The sequence below is a fragment of the Sorex araneus genome, chromosome 3 (genome assembly GCF_027595985.1).
Source record: "Sorex araneus isolate mSorAra2 chromosome 3, mSorAra2.pri, whole genome shotgun sequence".
Classification (NCBI taxonomy): domain Eukaryota; kingdom Metazoa; phylum Chordata; class Mammalia; order Eulipotyphla; family Soricidae; genus Sorex; species Sorex araneus.
This window is the reverse complement of record NC_073304.1, coordinates 39,923,725-39,949,062: the sequence shown is the minus strand read 5'-3', so window position 1 is coordinate 39,949,062 and position 25,338 is coordinate 39,923,725. Positions and strand designations below refer to the sequence as shown.

General features: G+C 41.6%; 1 protein-coding gene across 1 annotated transcript; it reads right to left on the bottom strand.

Annotated features, from left to right (window-relative positions):
• Nucleotides 1-235: 235 nt before the first annotated feature.
• DHRS7 (dehydrogenase/reductase 7) lies at nucleotides 236-25,338 on the bottom strand. Its single transcript, XM_004612428.2, has 7 exons — nucleotides 25,125-25,338; nucleotides 15,957-16,109; nucleotides 12,459-12,565; nucleotides 11,511-11,750; nucleotides 6,618-6,740; nucleotides 5,097-5,312; nucleotides 236-2,396 (listed from the first exon to the last, which is right to left on the bottom strand). The coding sequence occupies exons 1-7, from the start codon at nucleotides 25,255-25,257 to the stop codon at nucleotides 2,349-2,351; spliced, it is 1,020 nt and encodes a 339-aa protein (XP_004612485.1). The 5' UTR covers nucleotides 25,258-25,338; the 3' UTR covers nucleotides 236-2,348.

The following is a 25,338-nucleotide window of genomic DNA, read 5'->3' as shown; positions in this document are numbered from 1 at the left end:
AGAATCTGGCTAGAATTCCCCCTTAAGTCAATCCTCAAGCGAGAGAATATCCATTTTCTAACTGGAATACCTTAATTGAATGGTTTGCTTGTCATCTAGAGTAACACCCCTCTGCATGGGGACAGGCATCCCCTGGAATCCTCCCTGGGTGGGGATGAGCTGTCTGGAACAGACCTCCATGAAACTCCCCAGTAGGGTGGGTCTCCAACTTCCAGCACCTCTGGGATTGTCACTTTGGTCCCCTTAGGGAGGAAACGTAACCCAAGGGGAAAAAGACCACATACAGCGGGTGAGGAAAGTGCTCTAAGCTGACACCCAAGGGCCAGAGGGATAAGGAGACCGTCACTGAGAAACATCTGAAGATGAGGCCAGGAAGCCTGCCTGTGACTAACCCGGTTGCCTTTGTTCCCCTCTTTTCCTAGATACGAAATTCTTCCCCAAGAAGCCACGATCTTGTGTGCTAAGGTTTGGTTAAAATTTAAATGCAAAAAATGAATAATAGGTTTGACTGAAACTATTTATAATAATGATTATTAATTTTTATTATAATACCATCCAGACAGCTCTTTTTCTTTTGCCAACTATCTAAAAAAGAAGCAAAAGGCAAAGGAGAAAAGAAGAAAAAGCACCACCAGCTCATCACAGCTCTTAAATCCAACCAGCCCATGGGGAGGGCCCAGAATCCCCATACCAAAAAAGATTTATAATAAAAACTTGCTGGGAATCGAACCCGGGTTGGCCACGTGTAAGGCAAATGCCCTACCCACTGTACTATCGCTCCAGCCCCAACTTTGCATCTTTTGAATAGAAAAAAAATGTTTAATGGTTTGTTGGATACTATTAAATTGGAAGACTTAAAAACTAGTTATTCTATGGAAAAAAGTTTTTATTATAAATCTTTTTTCAAATGTTAAATGGAATGAGATAATGGAATGAGTATAGGCCTTAACTAATTTTAATTAAATATGAGACTGTTTTATGAGCTGAGATAGAATTTCAGCAGCATTAAGCAGAAAGACAAAACTATCAAAATTATATCCAAGAAAGTGTTTTATTTTTTGGTTTTTCATAAACAGTTGGAATATACCCTTATGTCTAAAATTTTAGTGAAAATAAAGACACTTCTAAATGTATGTTTATTTTGCTTTTGATTAAAATTATTAAAATATTTGACTTAAAATAACTGGTAAATAAAAACTGGTTAAGAAAGAATGGTTTGGTTTAAAAACATACAGGTCTCTAGAGTCAATACTGTTTCTAAACAAAAAAGCAATTATTTGATCTTGCAAGTTTTTGACTAGGATAATTTGATCTTGCAAGTTTTTGACTAGAATAAAGATGAAATAAAGTTGTCTGCAATATTTTCAAATCAGATTGAGGTAAACAATTAAAGCAAAATGTTAAAGATATATAGAATAATTGTTTTCTGAGGTTTCTGGCAACTTTTAAAGATATTTAAAAATCTTGGGGGAGCCAAAGAGATAGTACAGTGGGTAGAGCATTTGCCTCTCACATGGCCAACCCTGGTTTAATCCCCAGCATCGCATATCATCCCTGAGCCCACCAAGAGTGATCCCTGAGTGCAGAGCCAGGAATAAGCCCTGAGCATATGGCCAGGAGTGGCCCCAAAACAAAACCAAAAAGGTTTTATCTTTAAACAGACATCTTAAGAATACCCCATATCCCAGCTTCCCTGCCCTGCCCTTTCTTTCCTCAAATACTTTCTATAGAAACAAATCATCTAGTCTCCAGTCTTCTGCTTTCAGTCTTGACTGCCAAGAAGTTGAGTGGGCTAGAACACTACAGGGAGAAGCTACTAGGAGCAGCTTCCCACTGAGACAGGTTCAGAGAGCTGAGAGGACTGAATGGCCAGCATTACCTTCAGCTGTGGCTACCTGGACCCCTGACAGCCTGAGGGAAGCCTTCAGAGCCACTGGCTGCTCAGACCCCTGAGAGTGCAGGGAGAGCCCTGAGACTAAATTTAGTGAGCAAAGGGATAACTGTCTGAGGCTCCTGGACTGTGCAAGGATCCAATGAAAAATGGTGGACCCTCTCCCATGGCAGGTCTCCTCCTTGGCTGCCTCAGCTCTTGGTGTGGTAACACAGGACTTGGAGAAGCTAGCGATTATGGTGCCTAGCTGCCAGTGATGAGGGTGGGCCTGGCAGGACTCAGAACACACCTTGTGGCAGATGCCCAACAATCATTTATTTGAAATCATTTATGTTGAAAAGACGGTTCCCTTAAAAAGTCAAATTACAAATTAGTCTACAGTATATAAGAAAAGAGGATTGCTGTTTTCATGGTTTCCATTTTTGTCTCCAGGGGCTTCAAAAATGCAAGTACTCCTTCACTCACGTTTTGTCTTCCAGATTTTAAAGTAAGAGGAATCGGCATCCTATAATAAAGTGACAGTAACATGAATTAGTCTCCCCTTGTATTTACCTCAGTTTTTTGACAGTTTCTTCTAAGAAAAATAAATTATTGTGATTCACTGTTAAGAATTCCTATAAAACCTGGGCAAATAAATTATAAACCAAATTCTATATCTACAGAAAAACATTTGTTTAAGGGGTTAAACATCATTTCCTCTTCTACCTAGTATGCATCTCACTGGCTAGCCTCTGCTCATGCCATTTCTTAACTCTGGATCAGCATATTGTGCTCATGTGCTTGCCTCAATAAATAACTGGGGTACAGATACAATATAGGAGGTAAGGCACTTGCCTTCCATCCCACGGACCTGGTTTCAAATCCCTGGCAACATATATCATTTCCTGAGCACTATCACTCTTGAGCATTGAGGAGTAGTCCCTAAGCACTGCCAGATGTGGTCCCCAAACATAAAAGTCTTGAAGAAAAAGGATGAGGACTGAGGCTGGAGCAATAGCACAGCGGGTAGGGCGTTTGCCTTGCACGCGGCTGACCCGAGTTCGATTCCCAGCATCCCATATGGTCCCCTGAGCATGGCCAGGGGTAATTCCTGAGTGTAGAGCCAGGAGTAACCCCTGAGCATTGCCGGGTGTGACGCAAAAAGCAAAAAAAAAGGATGAGGACTGAGTAAAATTAGGAGTTTTTGTTTTAGTTACCTATGGTTTTATGTAAATAATATTATATTGTATTATATTATAAACCCCTTTGCTCGCTAATTAATATAGCTCAGATATGATACTGAAAAATGAAAAGCAGCTCGGTTTATCATTTAAAAATGAAAAAGCAGTAAGATTACAAAATAAGCAGTATTGTAAACATGATAGTAGGAAGAGAAAGGCCATCATTTTTAGTAAAAGTCAGGTATAAGTAAATGATAATATCCTGAACAATGTTTATACTTTACAGGCAGACATTCCACAAACAAAACAGCCTTTTTATGGATATCCCTGAATAAAAAGTATGACAATGGGACTGAAAGTAGAGCTCCTGATCCGTCTTACCCTCTGAAACAATTATTTCTATAATGTTGTCTTTCTCTGTCCAATTAACTCTGATCTTTGCTATCAGCTAAATATCCTGCAGTCACCAAAACAAAAGCATTGGCTGCTATCTGCATAACCCACCCTCCAAGCTATGGGTTTTAGTTTTGGTTTTGGACTCCAGGCATGCTTGAGGGACCAAGGGACTGTACAGTGCCGGATGGGACCTTTAGAACCAAACCACACTGTCAAGTCCAAGCATTATCCAGACTCTTTTTATAAAATAATTGGTTCAAAGCAACCTGCTCTCCATTACAACTCGGTGGGAAATGAATAGTCCTTCATATATTTTTTAACTCTGGACATATTAGTGCAGGATGGAATTTTTATAACCTTTAAGTCTCAGCATTTTGTTTGGCTTTTTTAGTTTTTTCCTGCTAATTTATGTTTACTGTTTTCAAAATCTTAGAACAAATCAAATATCGAACATTTTGTGAAGTGCTTACGTAATGATATAATATAATCATATTTGTATGATTTTTTTTTCTTTTTTTAGAAGGGTTGAGGTTTGGGCCACATCCAGGGTGCTTGGAGCTTACTCTTGGCTCAGTGCTCTGTGCTCAGGCATCACTCTTGCAGAGCTCAAAGTGCTATCCTGTCTCTCTGACCCCAGTATCAGCTTTTAAAAGCATTATCAATCTCTATTTATTTCTAAAAGGCTATAACACTGAAAGACATGTTTTAAAAAACACTGAAAATTTTCTTTCCGTATTCAATATGCCAAAAACAGTAACAAGTCTCAAAATGGAGATGTTACTGGTGCCCACTCGAGCAAATCGATGAGCAACGGGATAACAATGACATTGACAGTGACAGTAATCATATCTATAGTTTTTTGGCTAAACTCATATTTCCTGTGCTATTTATACACTAAACTCTTTCAGTAGGGACAGTTTTTCTCAGCTATAGCTCATTACAGCCCTCATAATTACCAAAAGGATGACAGCCTGGTTTTGTAGAAGGGGCACAGACGTGTATCCTATGTGCTGGGCACATCAAGAATGATGTCAGAGGTGCATGTGTGCTTCACCAGCACAATGTGTGCTGACAGAGGTAAGCATGGGGCTGAGAAGCTCTAGACTGGGAAGAAACAGGGAGTCCAGGTATTAACCTGAGGAGGTTCACACCAGTTCACTTGAAGGATGCATTGGAATTTAGTGGCCAGAAAGAGCATTTTAGAAAAAAAAAAAAATGAACCACTAAGAACAGCAGAGGGGAAAAATGGTGATTCGATTTTACCTTGTAATAATCTTTTTCCCTCCAAGAAATAATCAGTAATAATTTTTAGTGAAATAAGAGACATGCATGGTTGATAGAATCCTTTTTATATTTGTTGTATCTATATCATAAGCTTAGAGTGGAGCTGTGCATGAAAGCTTTTAAGTTCTGGAAATTTTGAGCATTCACTTCAATGGTGATTCGTATGTCAAAAATGTATAAATCAGAGCCAGAGTGATAGGACAGCAGGTTGAGCACTTGCTCTGCACACGACCAACCCACGTTTGATCTCCTGAACTCTATGTGGTCCCCTGAGCACTGCCAGGAGTGATCCCTGAGCATAAAGACAGGAATCATCCATGAACACCCAAACAATAAAATAAAACAAAAATATAAATTGGTCTTACCACACCACTTTTAAAGTTCTGAATCCTTTTTTTCCCGAGTTTCCCAGTGATCCACCTGGCCCACATGGGCATATATTGCCACAAATATGCGATCAACAAATAAGGATGATCCGAGATCCACACTTCTTGCAAATCATTAGCCATGCTGACTAACATCAACCTTGCACAGCGACTGGTTGCCATCTTATAGGACTGATCTCCAGGATTGCCTACAATCTAAGAAATCAAAAAAGTTATATGAATGTTGAGTACTTCTCTGAGATAATTCACAACTTTTAAGCTTTAAAGACCCAGGTGTCTAGCTGAGTGACTGCTTTTTATGTCCCTCAGACTTTATGGGTACTAAAAGGTACCTGAGCTATTTGTAATATTTCACAAAGCCTCACAAAACAGAAATCATACACTCACAACATAAGGGTTATATTATGCAGGCTAAGGAAACGATGGTTATTTGCTTTTAATTAGAATTGTATCATCTAAATAATAATTATGTATCATCATAAAATTTAACAATAAAATCTTTATCAATAGCGAAGTCCATGATTAAGAAATAGAGGAAGATGAAAGCAGTTTCTTGGTCATAAAAAAATATCAGCAACTAATCTGCTTAACTCACTACATTCTAGAAATAAAACTTTTTTTTTTCTTTTTGGGTCACACCCGGCAATGCACAGGGGTTACTCCTGGCTCTGCACTCAGGAATTACTGTTGGCAGTGCTCAGGGGACCATATGGGATGCTGGGATTTGAACCCGGGTTGGCCGTGTGCAAGGCAAACGCCCTACCTGCTGTGCTATCGCTCCAGCCTCCAGGAAACTTTTTTTTTGAGGACCAGACAGGTCTCACATAGATCATTAAAGGTAACCAAGTGTAGATTCTAAGTCATCTGTTTCATAAAATAGGCTGCTTATTCTAGATGGAGTGTCCATAAGAAGTATAATTATACCTATGAACATTTACATGGACACATATACAGATTTATCAGTAGAAATATCTTAATGGAGAAGGAAAATGCCATGATCATTATAGGGATTCTGTATAATAAGCAATAAAGGATTCTTTGTGAGACTTTTACAGTCATTTCGTAGATGACTGTATGATGAACTGCTAAAGAAAGCACAGGCTGAGGTGAGGCTATGCTAAAGTTATCTTAATTCAACGAAGTTTTTTTCTTTGAAACTCCTTCAGCATAATCACTCTTTACTAAAACACAGCCACCCAGAATCTGCCACTGTCGGTTTCATTTGTGAATGGAAAAGATTTTTTAAATATTGATGAATTATATAGCGGATTACTTATAAACAGTATCTTAGCAATTTCTTTAGACTTGATTAAAGTGATGCCAAAGCAATATCAGCTACTCTTAACAATTTTCCTGATGTCAAGAGTTAAGTTTTACAAATTATACCTAAGCAGTTCTAACACAAAAACCATTATCACCATTAATGATACAACACTAACAGATAACTACTGCATTCTATAACTAAAGCATTCAAGTTGTTCCACAACTAGAAATGTTTACCTTTGTAACTTCCTCAGTTAACGAATTCTTCACAATATTTGATTGTACAGGCCCAGGGCAAATGTTTGAAACTGTTATGCCTGGGTATGCAGCAAGTTCACTTCGGAGGCCATTACAAAATCCCTAACAGGCAAAAAGAAGAAAGGCAAATACACATCAGCTCATGTTTACTCTTCATATAAAATTACTTTTCTTCTACATTTTATGAATAATAGGATGTTATCATAATATATTCTAAAATGTCTCATTCAAAAATAGGCAACGTATTTATTGGAGGTGGTCTGGAACAGGCACATTCAGCGATTCCATAGAAATGGTTCACAGGTGAACACGCATTCCTGGAGAGTAGTACAGCCCCATACCCTACTTCCAGTCTCCCTCTCCCAAAGGAGCATGGTTTAATGCCAGGACTTGAAGATAACTGCTGAACATGGTGCCAGGGGCCTCCAGGGCTGTACCCAGCAGTGCTCAGGCCCATGTGATGCCAGGGATCTATCCCAGGTTGGACATATGCTAGGCATGCACCCCCCTTTTTAACTATTATTCTGACAAATCTAATTTCAACAAGTATTTCTTTGTTGGGGTAGTGAATGAATAAATTGGTAGTTAAAAATATATATATATAAACAGACATAATGATTGCTTGGGCTATGGCTGTAGAAAAAGAAAAAAGACCCTCTAGACTTAAAGACACTGGCCCTAATCGAGAGTAAACATCCACTTTGCACACTTTTCCTAAATTAGGAAATGTCCTTGGACAGCATTATTAGCAGCTGAGTGAACTACCGGACACCTAAACAGCTAATGCAGCGTTTGCTATCCATTCATGCTCCAGTACCACGGAACAATTAGCAGCCTTCATGCAAGCCCTAACCAACACAGCTTGTTTGCCTGTGAGGGTTCTTGCTTTCAGAGACGAGTGCACGTGCCTCAAAGGGACAGAAGAAGGGTGTTGTGAATGAAGGGAAACTCTCCCAGCACCATCCCCTCTGCCACTCTACAGCAAAAGAGAATACATCAGGCACATTAGCTCCCCGTTTTGAATCACATCTTGTATGTGACCTTTTTTAGTGATAAACCAGTTCCCTCTAGCTGGCTGGCAATTAGGAAGGAAGGAATAAAACTTCAAAGAGGGCTTGTGGGGGTCAGAGAGATAGCACCTGCCTTGCAGGTAGCAGATCCTGGTTTGATCCCCAGCACCATATGGTCATCCAGGCATCAAGGGCAGCCCTGGAGTCCTCCCTAGCACTGGAGTGGCCTGAGCAATTCCCAGCACCGTAAGACCCGAGTGGCACTGTACCACTGACCTTGTGGGGTAAGAATCACCAGGCATGCCTGCTCGAGCAAGTCGATGAACAACAGGACAACAATGCTACAGTGCTAATGTTTTATGTGGTTGTTCTCTACTAGATTAAGAAAAGTAAAAAACAGCAATTAATCATTAAAAAATTACTGTTTTGGATTTGTTTCTTAATTCTATTTGCAATTCTTTATTGTTTTAGACTAAATAATATAAAACAAATTTGTTATATGCATGGGGGGAAATCCTTTATTATGACAGGAAAGATGATAATTACCTCAATAAGATCCAAGTATGAAAAATTTCATGCAATATATTTAAGATGTCATACTTGAAAACTTAATTATGTAAATGATAGTAGGCAGTATATTATATTCTATTAAATTCTTTGAATTTATTTACATAGGTTAAATCATATAGCAATATATCACTACAAAGGGACTTTTATTGATTTATTTTCTTTTAATTTGATTTGCCATTTCTTTAAGTTTTGTTGGAGCAGGCTATGTGAAATAAATTTGTTATATGCCTGCCAACAGGGCAGCTGGGAGGTGACAGGGAACTTGGGGACACTGGTGAGGAAAAGGGATACTAGTGGTGGGATTGGTATTGGAACACTGAATGCCTGAAGCAACTCTATTATAAACAACCTTGTAAATCACTGTCTTAATAAAAATTTTAAAGTCAATAAAATTGTAAAAAATCTTAAAAAAAAACAAAAGAATCACCAGGCAGAGCCAAGACTAAGCTCTGCTTTCAAGGGCCCAGACTCCCCCCATTCCGCCCCGCCAAAATTCTAGCTACTGGAATAAACAGAATCCCAACTTGCTGCAATATTTCAAAAGACAAAGTCCACTAAGAAAAGGAATACTTGGAGGGCCATTATTTTTTTGAAGGTGTGTTTTTTTGAAGGTCCTTTGTATCCTGTGAGACAGTTGGTGCCAAACAGATGGGGTGACTCCTATCTTGCACCTGCTCATTTGATTCTCCCAACTGCAGGAAATGACTGGTGCCCCATTACCAAATATCGGAGTGGCACTGTTTCATCACTCTCTGCAACTGACTGCTCTTCCCAGCAGAAAGATGGTCTAAAGAGCAAATATGTCCTATCTTCACCGCTGTGATGACCATTCAGTTGTTGGACCTCTTTATCCCAAAAGCAAGACATTACACTTTAACCTTCAATAGCATTAGTTATAAATTATGTGTCTGTCGATCATTCTCCTCACACTAACCTGATTTAATTTGTTTCATACTGTAACATTTATTAACTCTTTAAGCAAATATTAAAAATTCACATCTTGGGGTGTTAGGGACACTGTACTGCAGACAGGAATATTTTCCCCTTTTCAGCTGCCTTCAGAAAATAATTTCAGAGGCAGTTTTCCTTTTCTCACAGAAGCCTGGCTGGTCTTTGACATGCAGATCTTAAGTGCTAGCCAGGCCTGACTTTTGACTTGGTAGATTCCAGGCTCTGGCCCAGCCTAGTCTTTGGGATGTAGATTTCAGGTACTGCCTAGTTTGTAATTGACATGTATATTTCCTGTGGCAGCCCAGCCTGGTCTTTGGGATGTAAATCCAAGTGCTTTTAGCCCAAGGAGGGTTTCGGTTTTGGTTTTGCATCTTCTTTCCTGAGGCCTAGATTACTGGCCTGCAGATACAAGGAAATAATGTTGCTTCAATGTTCTTCCTGTAACATCTTTTGATGCCTTTGGTGACGTCACTATATTGCGCCCTTTAGAGCTACCATGATCAATAAAAGGAGGTCCACGAGGCCTCTGCCTTTGCTAAGAGCCAGAGAGAGCCTTAGTCCTCCAATCAAGACATTTCTTCTGCGTTCCTTATCTCAGCGCCTCCGACCGCATGAACGTTCACGCAACATTGGGGTCAAGGAAATAACTCAAAGGGCTGGAGTGCATGCTTTGCATGCAAAAGCCAGGGCTTGATACCCAGAATCACATGCCCTGCATCCCACACTTAGCACACTGGAGGCAATCCCCAAACACTGAGCTGGATATAGACCCCAAACACTGTTGGGTGTGGCCCAAATGAAAAATTCTTCTTTGGAGGACCAGAAAGACTGCTCTGAGGGGTATAGTGCATACTTTGCATACAAAGTCCTTCGTTCAATCCCTAGCACTGCATGGTTCCCTAGGCACCTATAGGGCATCCCTGATGCCCACCCTCCCCCCACTACCAAGCCAAGCAGTACAGATAATCAGACCCAAGCACCAAATCTTCAGTCTTGCAGAGCCAGGCCAAGTATTGCCAAAAGTAACCTTTAGGTGCCCTGAGCACTGCTTGGAGGTTGTTCCCCTCCCCCTCGCCCCACCAGCCAAATTCATTTTCCCTAATATTTATTCTCATAAATTATGCAACTCAGAACATCTGTCTTCACTTAGTCACTGTCCTAGAATTTTTCCCTCGTGAAAACAGGGTAAATGGAATCAAAGGTAGTCCAGATGAAGTCCAGAGCTAATCATCCTATGGGAAGTTTCTAACACAAACACATTCAGTTCAGGTTAAATAAACACGGCCACAATGCCTAAGGAAAGAGAAGTCAGGGAATGGGGAGAGTTCATTCCAGTGTGTAGAAAAAATGATAGGAGATGCATTTGCCATCAAGATAGACTAGAAATGAGGAAAATACAAAGGATGACATGCTGATTATTTTATAAGCTGATTATCTTATAATCCTTACCTTATAAGAGGAAAAGGATCACATCTTGTCAGAAATAGATAAAATTATGGGAATAGATATGATTGCACTTAGTTAAAAAAAGATTATAGAAGAAGGGCTGGATAAGTGGTTTGTGGGGAAAGCTCCCTTGATGGGATCCTGTAACTGCTTTTGTCTCTGCTTCCTCTCTCAGAGAAATATCTCAAAGACTCCTTTAAGATAAATTCCTTGAGAGACTTCTGCCCAATCAGTGACAAGTCCCCTTTGATATATGAGGTCTTAACCTGGTTAGATTGGCACAGATAAGCAAATATCTGTAATCATTTGTCCTTGCTATTTCTATGATTGTTGGTTTAAGACAATAAATATGGTATGTGGTGAAGAATCTCAGTCCCTAAGCTGTGAGCCTTCTGACCCTGACGGCAAGCTTTTCTCTTATGTCTGTCTTGTTTTCTATTTTTTTCTTTTTTTCTTTTTTTATTTTTGCTTTTTGGGTCACACCCAGAAATGCACAGGGGTTACTTTCTGGCTCATGCACTCAGGAATTACCCCTGGCGGTGCTCAGGGGACCATATGGGATGCTGGGAATCGAACCTGGGTTGGTCGCGTGCAAGGCAAATGCCTTACCTGCTGTGCTATCGTTCCAGCCCCTGTCTTTTCTGAATCCTCACAGCACCCCTGCTTCAGACCTGTTCACCTGGGACCAGACCCCAGTAATATTTTAAGCCTCAGGACCTGTTGTAGCGTGCAGCAGTGTAGGTGCTCAATATGCATTACATTAGGAAAGACTTGTGATACTCAAGGTCTCCTGGGGTCTCTGTTCCTATCTCTGCTCAGTTCCAGTGACTTCTTGCAACTGACCCACATACATGTCTGGGTCAGTTGTATTAGAGCTGGGTGAGAACAGCCTTACCTGAAGCGCGTGTTTGCTGCCACAGTACCCACTGGAGAGGGGTGCAGCTATGAACCCCAGGAGGCTGTTCACAGTAACAATCTTGCCTTGCTTCCTCTCAGTCATGTGAGGCAGAACACACTTTGTCAAGGACACTGTCCCCAAGTAGTTGATCTCTATGAGCTCCTTGTAGACATCCAGGCTGGTATCCATAACCAAAGAACGCTGAGATCTTCCACCGTTGTTGACCAGAATGTCGATCTAATTAAATAAATCAGAAAAGCAGCATTTGAGGACTGACTAGTCGATGTACTGATGGAACTCCTAGGTAATGTGTGGTTATGTTGCTAACATGAAGCATCAATGAGACGGGTATTTCCAGAAGTCAGTAATAAAATCATCAAATAAAAACCAGAATTCACCTATGGAATTTGAATCTGATTGTAAGTCATGGGGCTGGAGCGATAGCACAGCAGTAGGGCGTTTGCCTTTCACGCGGCCAACCCATGTTCGATTCCTCCGCCCCTCTTGGAGAGCCCGGCAAGCTACCAAGAGTATGGAGCCCGCACGGCAGAGCCTGGCAAGCTACCCATGCGTACTGGATATGCCAAAAACAGTAACAATAAGTCTCAATGAGAGACATTACTGGTGCCTGCTCGAACAAATCGATGAGCAACGGGATGACAGTGACAGTGTAAGTGATGTTTTATGGAAAGCACCAAGTGTGTTCTTTATGAAAAATACCCAAACCAAAAGGGGAAGTTATTTTTAGTTTCTTTTGTTCCACCTGGAGGAATTTATTAAGATCTGAAAGTCCTGATTGCATGAAACCAGAGAGATTAAGAGAGCCAACTAGTGGGCCTGGAGCTCACTGCATGGACCCCTTTGCCTAGAATGACAGCCCCACAGAGCAGAGCCGCTTCTGCAGCTACCTTAAAGCAAGCCTTAGTTATTCAAAGTGCTACTTACTTTACCAAACTCCTCAAGAACTGCTTTGGTAGCCGCTGCATGGGAACTTCTATCAGTCAGGTCAAGAGGCAGAACAAGTATATCTTTTGCTTTTAAATTGCCATTTTCTAAACAGAGACATTTAAACATTAGTGTGGAAGTCATACAATCATACAATCAAGTTCCATGCTACTTAAGGTGAACAGCTCTCCCTCCCCAATAACACCCTCAATACCCACCCACCCCCCAGAAAAAAACAACACAGCCAGACTCGGCAGCAAACTCATTTCTGGTTGGCCTTGGAGAAGAGAATATTTTCCCCAGAGGGAACCAGAGGACAGGTGACACATATTATGAAACAAATTGCTGGCAGGTATGTACACCAAGGGCTGGAGCGATAGCACAGCGGTTGGGCGTTCGCCTTTCACGCGGCCGACCCGAGTTCAATTCCTCTGCCCCTCTCAGAGAGCCTGGCAAGCTACCAAGATTATCAAGCCTGCGCGGCAGAGCCTGGCAAGCTACCCGTGCATACTGGATATGCCAAAAATAGTAACAGTAAGTCTCTCAATGAGAGACATTACTGGTGCCCGCTCAAACAAATCAATGAGCAATGAGATGACAGTGACAGTGACAGTGATGTACACCAAATCCGAATGGCTCTCTTCAACCTGAAAACAGTCTACTCTTGGAATAAACTAAGAGAAATCGAGATTGTAGTACAAGTTTTTTTGGTTTTTTGTTTTTTTGTTTTTTTGCTTTTTGGGTCACACCTGGCGATGCACAGGGGTTACTCCTGGCTCTACACTCAGGAATCACTCCTGGCGGTACTCAGGGGACCATATGGGATGCTGAGAATCGAACCCGGGTTGGCCGCATGCAAGGCAAACACCCTACCCGCTGTGCTATTGTTCCAGCCCCTGTAGTACATTTTTAAAAGCAAATATATAGAGCACTATTTATTTAGTGCACAAATATATAGTCCTCTGTTTAGTATAGAGGAACATAAATTTGTCTTATGGTAAGCTCACAAAGTTTAGTTGCTCCTTTAGTATGTTTAAAACAAAAGGGGCAGGAAGATGGCTGAAAGTGCTGGGCATGCCTTGCATACCCCAGAGTTTGATTCCTAGGCCTAGTGCCCCCCTGAGCACTGCTAAGTATAGCTCTTGTGAACCCCAATGCTATGTGGCTCAAGCTTTAGGTCACCACAGCGGGACCAAGTATTGCTAGGTGGGAACCCCAGGCTGCCTGAGGTCTGTTTGCCACCTCTGCCATACACACACACACACACACACACACACACACACACACACACACACACACACACATGCACCACACACAAAGAAAAAGAGATCAGGGGCAATAAATAAATAATATGGCTCTTTGTAGAGACATGCCCAGCATATAAGAAATCCTAGGTTCAATCCCTTAGCACTGAAAAAAATATATATTTTTATTGAATCACTGCGAGTTATAGTGCTACCATGTTATTCATGATAGAGTTTCAGGTGGACAGTGTTCAACACCTGTCCCCTTCACCAACACCCACTTCCCTCCACCAATGTCCTCAATGTCACCAATGAGTTTCCCTCCCACCCCGAAGCCTGCCTATATAGTTGGCACTATACCTCCTTTCAGCACTCCTCCAAAATTCAAATTTTTTTTTTAAATCAGTAAGAAGCTTAAAGCCATCAAGTCACCTGTCACATAGATGCTTCCTTCCAGCAGACGCTCAGGATTTCAGGAGGGCAAATAAGAAAAATGACACAATGTGGAAATTCCCAGCCAATGAACATGTTGGGCCATCACAGCCCTTACTACCTCTGCTTATCAGAAAAAAGAAAAAACACTGAAATATATTTAAGCCTTAAAAAAAAAATTTTACTGCTTATAAAAAATAAAGTAAAAATCAACCCCATTCTAATTTAGAAATGTTTACATGGTTTATATCTGACAGAACAGGACTTCTAAGTCTCAACAGTGGAGAAGTAACTGGCGTGAGACGTAACCCAGTGCAAAAATACAAAAGGCCTTTCAAAGCAGTTCCCTAAAAGAGGCCTTGTGGTGCTGGCAACTGTCATTTCTGGGTGGAGACTTCCCTGAGTAAAGTGAAAGATAGATTTTTAAAGAATGATCACAAAATGACCTCCAAAAAAACCTATTTAGAAATTTAAAGTATCTCAGTTTAGGTACTAAATGTGTTATAAAAAAAAAAAATCAATGTTATGATTTGAGGTTACTTTCAATGTAAGCATGACTACAGAAATAAAAAGTGTTGCCCTATGATAAAAGTGAAAGATGTTAACTCGGCTTGCAGTTTTTTAGGGGGCTCCCAAGCAGTGCTCAGGAGACCTAGGACCCTCCCAGGGAATCTCAGTCAATCTGAGGACGAGGAGCTGCTCACTCTTGTGGTGCCTTTACCTGGGCAACCATGTAAAGCGGAGGACCTCCAAGACTGTACCTAGCAATAATTAAGGGTCCTTGTGGTGCCGGGGATCTCACCAGCCCCTCAAATTGTAGTTTTTAAACCTAAGTCCATTCCCTATGCTCTCGGTTTTTATGAAAAAAATCTTACACCATCCCATATGACATTAATATCCAACATTTTAACTAAGGCTAACTCATTTACATCGCATCAAGCAGCAAAACTGTTATATTTAGGCCGGAGAAACAGTACAATGGGTAATGTGTTTGCCTTGCAGGCAGGCAACCCCAGTAAGATCTTTGGTACCACGTATAGTTCCCCAACAATCATCAGGAGTGACTCCTGAGCACAGAATCAAGCACAGCGTCTGAGTACCATCAGGTATAATGGGTGTAGCCCAATACCTCCGATCATATACATATACACATGGATATGTATATTTATCTCTCTCTTTATAAATGTATATGTTTGTATGTATATATATAAAATTCTTAGGCCCAAGAGATTTGCCCTGAGATCAATGTCCAGCACTACATGTTCCTCCAAGCACCACTGTGACAGCTACATATATAAAACTAAATGTTTATATATATATATAAAAATCTAGTCACAAAATCTGCAAGCATTGGTGACCACTCCCTTAAGCCAAGAATCATATCAGAACAAAAAATAAAGCAGAAGGGCCCAAGGATGTGGCTCAGTGCCTTACGTGCCTGCCTTGTGTGGCTGAGGCTATGAGTTTGACATCAGCATTGGCATCACCCCCCTCTCAGTATAATCCCCACCTGGCTCTACTGGGGTAATCCCTAGAGGGGCAGAAGTGCAGTCAAATGTGTCCTTTGCACTGCAGCAACCATCACAACAAAGGGAAAGAAAGGGAGGCTGGAAATAAGAATAAAGTAAAAAGGTGGCAGAAAAATACCACGGCAGCTAATTTTGAAATGACAAAACAAAGAATTTTGGATCCAAGTACTGCAGCATTTGGAACCAGAAAAGTGCTGCTAAGGAAAATCCCCTTACCCTGAAAATTCCCAAAACTGAGTTTGGATTCTGATTTATTTCTAGGAAGTGTTGCTCAACATTTCTGATGTACTTACCAAGGCATTTACTTTTCACCCTTTCTAGCTCATCAGCTCTTCTGGCTGACAGCACCAGGGAAACGCTTAGCTTAGACAGCTGATACGCCAGCTCCTCACCAATCCCACTGGATGCTCCAGTCACCCACACCACCATATCAGTCAGCTCCCATTCTGTTGAGAAGGAATGGGGAGAAAATAAGCCATGAATTAGACCCCTCAGTCAAAGATTAGAGGGAAAATAATTTTAAGCAATATCACTAAGTAGAAAGATAGTGTGAAGAGCTTAAAAATATTAAATATCTGGCTTAACAGCTCGATCATGTTGACAGTCTCAGAGATGAATGCTTTGATCTCCACACTCATTGAGTTGTATACATTAAATATGTATTTTTTATAGAACAAACCTCAATAAGAAAATTTAAAGCCTCTTTTTAGATAAAAAGAAAATCCCTATATTTTATATTCCAGTTCCCACATGACTTTTCCATACTTTACTTCCAGGTAAGCCTCAGAACTCACTGATCTGATCCCATGGATCTATATTGGAGAGGCAGTTTGGGCTGCACTCAGCAGTGCTCAAGGGCCATTCCCAGCGGTGTCCATCAGGGTCAGCCACATGCAAAGCAAGTGCCTTAGCCTGTGTACTATCTCTCTATGCTCCTTTCTCCCATGGGCTGTTTTTGTTTGTATCTGAAGAAGAAAGGCTAAGTCAACAGAATCTGGATTCACACTTTTTCTCACCTTCCGGATCCATAAAATTAGGGATTCAGTTAAGAACATCAATAAAAATCTCAGTCAGTTTCCATGCTTTCTTTTTAATTTCTTGTAAGTATCCCTTGCAAGGTGATTGACGATGATGGAATATACCATCATCGTCATATTGATGATGAATTTGAATATACCAAATTCTACTCTATGGCATGATGGGATTCTCCTACTTTAAAGTCACATTTTTCCCATTTGTTAATCACATCTAATGTCTTTCAGCGAGAGGCTGTTGTGTGAAAGTGTTCCCCCATTGCATGGGCTGTCCTCTAAAGAGGTTCCGCAATTCACACAAGATAAAGTGCATGTGACAGAGAAATGGCATAGTGTACTGATTGTCCAGTTATGTCCTTACTAAAGACTGTAAAGATATCACTTTGCTAAAGCAACAACAGATCATTTATTCTCCTTTTGTCTGAAAAGAAACTATCTGAATTTGTACAGTCACTGGTACAACATTCCTGTGTCTTATTTTCTAAAGTAATTGTTATTTATCAAAAATAGCAATCAAAGTATCCCTTCATATACACTTTTCTGAATTTACATCATAAAGTTATAGCCAGGAAACCAGCTTACTGTTTAAGTCAAAAAATAAATCCTAAGGACCAGAGCAGTGGGGCGTTTGCCTTTAATGCAGCCAACCTGATCCCTGGCATTCCCTATGATCCCCCGAGCACCAAGCACCAATTACCAAGAGTAATTCCCGAGTGCAGAGCCTGGAGTGCACACCCCTGAGTATCTCCAGGTGTGACCCCAAAAGCAAAAATAAATAAATATATAAATATATCCTTTTGGTTTAAGAGGGTGAACTCTGGAGACTAGAGACCTCCAGGACCCAAATCCTACTCCCAGTGCACACACTCCTGAGTGGGAATCCATGCCTCAATTTTTTATTTATTGATATTTTTTTTTTGCTTTTTGGGTCACATCCAGCGATGCTCAGGGCTGACTCCTGGCTCTGCACTCAGGAATTGCTCCTGGCAGTGCATGGGGGACCATATGGGATGCCGGGGATCAAACCCGGGTCGGCCGAGTGCAAGGCAAATGCCCTACCCGCTGTGCTATCACTCCGGCCCCTATTGATTTTTTAAATTCCTAACATTTCATTTCCAACTTACAAATGTGTCATTGAAGCAAATCCACTTGGAACAGTGAATAAAGAACTAGACAAGATTTGGGTCAAGATGGCATCCAGTTCTCATGTAGGAAAGCCCCCATCCTGCCCCCACCACCTCCAACCCATAGAGATACTACATAAAGTACCTAAATTTTTGAAAATTCAAATACATAGCTGTCCAAAAGCAAAAAACATACTTTAGGTACTAGAAGCACTGTTGTGAGTTATATATATATATATATATATATATATATATATATATATATATTTGTTTTGGTAGTAGTAGTAGTGAATCACCATGAGATAAAGTTACAAACTTACAAATTTTCATGCTTGCGTTTCAATCATACAATGATTGAGTACCCATCGCTTCCATCAGTGCCCATTTTCCACCACCAATGGTCCCAGCATCCCTCCCACCATCTCCACCCTGTCTCCTTCACCCCACCCCGCCTCTGTGGCAGGGCATTCCCTTTTGCTCTCTCTCTCTCTCTCTCTCTCTCTCTCTCTCTCTCTCTCTCTCTCTCTCTCTCTCTCTCTCTCTCTCTCTCTCTTTAGGTGTTGTGGTTTGCTATAGAGGTATTAAGTAGGCATCGTGTTCAGTTTATAGTCTATTTTCAGCCCATATCTCCCATCCCTAGTGGGCCCACCTAGCACCCTTTGCTTGGTGATCCCTTCTCTATCAGAGCTGCTTCTTCACTAGCATGTGAGGCCAGCTTCCAAGCTGTGGAGTACTCCTCCTGGTACTTATCTCTACTGTTCTTGGCTGTTCATCTCCCATTCTGTTACTTTATGTTACACAATTGAGTGCAATCTTTCCATGTCTGTTCCTCTCTTTCTGACTCATTTCACTTAACATGATACTTCCCATGTTGATCCACCTATATGCAAATTTCATGACTTCATCTTTTCTAACAGCTGCAGAGTACTCCATTGTGTAGATGTACCAAAGTTTCTTTAACCAGTCATCTGTTCTCAGGCACTCTGGGTTTTTCCAGATTCTGGCTATTGTAAACTACTGTGATGCAGTAACATATAGGTGCAGATGTCACTTTTACTATACTTTTTTGCATCTCCGGGATATATTCCCAGAAGTGGTATTGCTGGGTCAAATGGGAGCTCAATTTCTAATTTTTTGAGAAGCATCCATACTGTTTTCCAAAAGGGCTGAACCAGTTGGCATTCCCACCAGCAGTAGAGCATTTCCCTTTCTCCCCACATCCTCATCAATACCGGTTGCTTCTGTTCTTTTGGATGTGGGCCAGTCTCTGTGGTGTGAGATGGTATCTCATTGTTGTTTTGATCTGCATCTTAGTGATGAGGAGCATTTTTTCATGTGCATGTCTCAATTTTTTAAAACTGAAAATAAGGTCTGTAATAAAATGCCCATCACACAATGGTTACAAGAAATTAGTTAAAATATGTGAAGGACTCAGAGCTTCTACTTAGCACTTAATAAAATGTCAACTAAAATCATTATTAAAAACTGTTTGACAAGGGACCTTATGGCAGCAAAACAGAATATTCACTCAATAACTTGTGTGTTCTAATTGCTCTACCTAGGAGCAAGGGGACTGCTAACTGTAGTAGCTAAACATTTTTTCATTATTTCCGGTATGTTCAAATACATAACCTTACTAATGCCTTCACAAAAAGAACCTTATAAAGTAGGAGTTATCTCCAAAAAAAAATTTTAAAAAAAAGACACAGTACTCTTGGTAGGGCACTTGCCTTGCATATGGACAACCACTGTTTAAGAGTCCCCCAAACATCACCAGAAATGACCCCTCAGCACAGAACCAGGACTAGACCTGGGTACTGCTGGACATAGCCCAAAAAGCAAACAAAAATGCTGGCACATTCTTTGCTGCCCATATGACAACTTGCAATGTGCTCACTCTCTCTCTCAATCTCTCTCCAAGGAAAACAAAAAGGGTGGGAAATGGATATGGATTTACAGAGTGTAATTTGCCCCACAAGCTGTCTCACTGTACCCTGTGGTGTCTTCAGAGGCCAGCACATATGGGAATAAAGAAAGGATTCCTTAGTTAAATAAACACTCAGGAGCCTGGAGCAAGTTGAGCTATGAGTCCAGGGGTAAACAGCTCCAGGGCCAAACTCTGACCACTGGCTTATGATGCCTTAAATAATATTTAATATTATAATTATTCTAAATACCAACTGCTCCTCAGCAATTCAAGAAAAGGAAGCATGCCCTCAAGAAAAAGGTTCCCTGCAAGCATCCGCATTAAGGACAAAAAGCATTCCTAATACTAGCTACATTTGGGCAACAATACTGGATATGATGTACTTTTACAGAAGGAATGATTGAGACTATCTGGAGGAGTTTAGTCAGACATGAAGGAAAAATATACAAGTGATCACAGACCACTCACCATAGAATGTTCTGCAATTCTCAGATTAAAAGATGGAGAGAGCTCACCCAGAACTATTTATTAATGAGCACAGAACAAAGATTGGGGGGTTGCTTTGTTTTGGGGTCACACCAGCAATGTTTCAGGAATACTCCTGGCTAAAGGATTGGGAGGACCATGTTCCCAGCAGTGCTCAGGGGATCATCCAAGCATATTACTTGACCATAAGAAAAGATAAAAATGATGAAGTCATGAAATTTGCTGCTACATGGAGGAATCTGGAGAGTATCATGCTGAGTGAAGTTAGTCTGAGGGAGAGAGGCCAACACAGAATGATGTTGTCCTCATGTATAGGACATAAACATAATGGCGGAATAATGAATACCCAAAGACAGTGAAAACAAAGAACATGAGAACTGGTCCTCAGTAGGAAACATGCCACTGAAGAGGATTGGGGGACAGGACAGGGAGGGGCAATGTCTATGGTGAAGGGAAGTATTCAACGGGGAGGAGGAGGTTGTGCTATAAGGTGGTAACATGTTATGTATGAATCCTGTCAGCAAGAGCACTGCAAACCACAGTGCAAAAGCATACCGGGGTAAATGAAGCACCTTTCATAGTGGAGGGAAGTGGACACTGGTGAAGGGATCATGTTGAAACATTGTGTGCCTGAAACCCAACCATGAGTAACCTTGTAATTTCACAGTGAGTAAATTATAAAAGGGGTACCCTGCAATACCAAGGATCAAACCTGGGCCCTCCAGCCTGCAAAGCATGCCTTCCAACCCTTTGAGCTGTTGCTCCAGTTCCAGATTTCTTAATTTTATGCAAATATTTATTTATTTATTTATTTTGCAAATATTATTTAAAGTCAAGGATGAAACTCCCAAATTCTTGAACATTTTAACGTACCACCAACTTTCGTTGACCACTTCATATAGAATCTGGCATACATAATGGCCTCCCCTGAAGAGAAGAATCTCTGAAAGTAGTTTCTCAGAACTGAAAGGAAACTTATCACCCACCCACCTACTGCGAAGCTAATGACTAGTCTTCATCCAACACCCTTACAAGATGTGAGCAAGTTAGTGATCCCAAAGCTCCTGCTCCCTTTTTTTTTTTTTCACCAAGTCCAGCCATTCAACAGTTCCGGGATTCTTTTCCCCCACGGATGTAAAATGCTTCCAACTAGTACCAGCAGCAATCAAAAGCAGTTCATCTGTTGTATCGGAAAGAATAAATCAAGCCTTCCATGCACATGACAAGCTTTCATGTATTTGCAGACAGCTGTTATGTCTTAAGTCCTCTCATCTCTTGCTTCTCTACGGCTAAATAAACACCTCCAAATTCTGCTGCCTTCCCTCATATGACATGGCATCAAGTTTCCTAGCTCTTCTGTTCACACTCCTTGACACAGTCTCTGGTCAAAGTTCGTACCAAAAACAGCTGGCAGAGCAGGACACAGGATTCCCTGGGGTGGGGGGGTGAAGGGGAGACATGGGGGACTGGTCACTTCAGAGTCAGGTGAGATGACTAAATCATGTGTCCTGCCAGGGTCTGAGAGGGCCCAGGTAGTGGCTGCTGGGTGACTGCTATATAGTCCCTAGAGCCAACACATACAAGCAGGTATTCAGAAGGCCTCCTGTTGTTGCTTGTGGTTTATTGCTTCATATCCTACATGTGTCCGAAGCTTGCCTAATCTCTGGCATCACTTTACAGTTGACCCATATTGAAGCCAAATGTCACCAAAATCCCTGAGTTTTCTTCACAAGTGCTACATTGCAACTCTTGCTTCTTTATTTCTGCTTTGTGCCATGGATTTTTCTAAACCCCAAGTGCAACACCTAAAATTAAACAACCTTCAATTTCATATGAGCTGTATTCCTGGGAGCACAGAGTTTCTCCAGAAAGACATATAAGATGAAAAGGGTGGCTATCTCCAAGGAGGTATTCCTATTAAGTGAGATTGGGGAGCTTTATTTCTCAGCATATATCCTTTATACACACACACGTACATATATATGTATATATATATATATATATAAAGAGTATATATATATATATATATATATATAGAGAGAGAGAGAGAGAGAGAGAGAGGAGAGTTGTTTTGTTTTGCGTCCATACCCAACGGGACTCAGGGCTAACTCCTGACTCTACTTTCAGGGATCACTTGGGACCACACAGGAGCTAAGGATAGAACCCAGGTTGGCCATATGCAAGGCAAGTATCCTACTGTACTATGTACTCTGTCCCCTATATTTTGTATTCTAGGAGTCTACTGTCTAATTTAAGGAGCCAGAAAACCCAATAAGCCAACAGAGAAGAAAAAAGGCAACTTTTTTCTCCTTAAATCAGTCTGCCTGTCTTTGCAGTTCAAGCCATTTTGAAACCTGAATCTATATTCCCTTAATATTTTTTTCATTATCACCTCACCTCACAAAGTCAGCCCAGAGGTATCTTTTCAGTCATTGGTTTTCCTAATACTGAAACCTAAAATTTTCAATAAAGTGAAATTAGCAGTTCACTCATATCAGTTCTCTCTATTTAGGTACTGTATATATTGTGCTTTACATATAAAAGTAATTCTGGAAAGTTTACTCTTCAGTCAGGGCAGTTTTAAAAGCAGCTAAACTTAAAAATTCAGTTAGGGTTGGAGTGACAGTACAGAGGGTAGGGCATTTGCCTTGTATACATTAACCCAGGTTTAATCCCTGGCCTCAAGCCCGCCAGGAGTGATCCTTGAACGCAGAGCCAGGAGTCAGCCCTGAGCAGCACCAGGTGTGAGCCAAAAACAAACAAACAAAAAAAATTAAGTTAAATTGAAACCTGAAGGACTGAAGTGATAGTACATCGGTAGGACACTGGCACTGAACATGACTGACCCGGGTCCAGTCCCTGACATCTCATACGTTCCCTGATCCTACCAGGAGTGATTCCTGAGTGCAGAACAAGGAGTAACCGCTCAGTACCACCAGGGATAGTCCCAAACAAACAAAATTGGAGCTTGAGTGATAGTACAGTACAGTAAGTAAGGTGCTTGCCTTGCATGCAGCCATCCCAAAATTCTATCCCCAGCACCACATATGGCCCTGTGAGCCCCACTGCGAGTAATCCCTGAATGCAGAGCCAAGAGTAAGCCCTGAGTGCCACAATGTCGCCCAAAACAATAATATGAAGTTAAACTAAAATATAAAAGTCATAATATTTTAACTCTTTATCATTCCATTTGATGAAGAACTTTTCACAAATGACAATGTGTCAGATTACATATTTACATATCGTAAACAAATTACATAAAAAATAGCAATATATGACAGCAAAAGTAGAACATAAAATATTTATTAAAATTATATATTTTAGAGGCTAACATACACAGTGGGTAGGGCTTTGCCTTGCATGACATCAACTGGGTTCAATCCCAGGAACCCCATACAGTCCCACAAGTCTGCCAGGAGTGATCCCTGTGTGCAGAGTCAGGAGTAAGCCCTGAGCACTGCTGGGTATGGCCCCCCAAAAAACAAAAATCAATTAATAATGATTTTAGTCACCTTAACTTCGAACTTGTTTGATATGAAAATAGCACTTACAAACTACAGACATCATTCAGATTGTGAACACTTTTCCTTTTCATCATAATGAGTTGAATAGCTTTTCCATAATTAAGTTTAAAAACATTAACTATTAGTATGTATTAAGTACTTGTCTGCATGTATTAACAATTTCTCTGAATTCCTCTGCCCAAGCTAATATAAAAGTGCTGAGGAGCCAGTACAAATACACACAAAGCAGTGCTAAGGCACTCACAGTTAGTGACTGAGATGCAGCAACTGATCAAGAGAAAGTTCATTGACCTTGTGTAGATACAGGAGATTTTCAGTGAACCCACAAGTGTCAATGTACACACAGGGTACCTAAGCAAAGCCATCCGGAGAAATGAAATAATTGTAAGTTGTAAGATTCTGTACTGCCCAGTTGAGCTTTGGAAGAACAAAAGCACAGTACCAGCTAAGAATTCTTTAGTCCAAGATTTCTTCTTTTCCCAAGGAATTGTCACTCCTTTGAAATCAATATTGCTCCTATCCCTTTCTTGGCCCTGCTTTGAAAGCACAGTCTATCTTTTGAGCACTGGCTGTCCTTTCAAGAAAATTTCATATACTTTGAGCCATTTTCCATATCGGAAAAGCGGTCTAGGAAAACTCCATCTCCCCCAGCCCTTACGGTTATTGATGTGCACATCTCCCAGCGGGTCATATATACAATGTCTCTGAACATTAGCTTCCCTCTTCGGAAAAAGTGACTAAGAATGCCTACCACTTAGGAGTCGCCGTAAAAGTGCTGGTCATGTGAGTAAAGGACCCAGTGCTCTGCGCAGCACACAAGTGTTCACCAACGGCGCAACAATTATTATTAAGCAGGATACCGACTTTAAAAAAAAAAAAAAGTCGTCACTGGTCCCTTAGGATGTCAATGCTCCAGACAAAATGTCAACCCCGCTCTTCCTGGTGTTACATGTTATGTCAACGATTAATAGTGCCTTTAACCTCCAACTTGATTGCAAAATCCCACCGAAGTGACAAGTGGAGGACAACTTCAGGAACCGGAAAAATCTCAAGCAAAACCCAGCCAGCGGGGACGCCCACTCTTGAGTTTCTCAAAGTCCTGTCGTCGGACGCGACAGCAGAATCCCCGGGGTGGGGGGAGCCCTCTAGATGCACAGCGCGACCCCTCCGCGGACAATCGGGCAAGCCCGTAGCCACCCCGAGAGAAGACAAAAGAGCCAGAATCGCCTCCGGGTGCCCGGGGCCTCTTCCTCCCAGCACCCGCAGTGTCCCGCCTGCCGGAAGCCGCACACCCCGGGGAGGGACGCCGCCGGGAGCCCGGCGCCCCGGAGGAAGCCAGGCGGCGGCTGCGGCGGCGGCTCCTCACCTGGGCGTCGCCCCTGCCACTCGGCCCACATCAGGGTCAGGTCGCCGTCGGCGCGCACGAAGCGCAGCAGCAGCACCGCGAACGCGAGCAGCGCGCCCAGCGCCAGCAGCGTGAAGAGCAGGTCCCAGGTCATCGCGGCCGCGAGTCTCACACCAGCAGAGAACCGCAGCCGCCGCCGCCGCCGCCACCGCCGCCGCCTCCCGGTACCGCCGGG

Bases quoted from the DNA above. Each gene is read 5' to 3' on its own strand.
- DHRS7 (XM_004612428.2), bottom strand. From the start codon at position 25,257: ATGACCTGGGACCTGCTCTTCACGCTGCTGGCGCTGGGCGCGCTGCTC. The intron at 5,313-6,617 runs GTAAACATTTCT...TTGATTTCTTAG, and splicing joins TAACTGAGGAAGTTACAAAG to ATTGTAGGCAATCCTGGAGA. The intron at 2,397-5,096 runs GTAAGACCAATT...ACTTTATTATAG, and splicing joins AGAACTTTAAAAGTGGTGTG to GATGCCGATTCCTCTTACTT.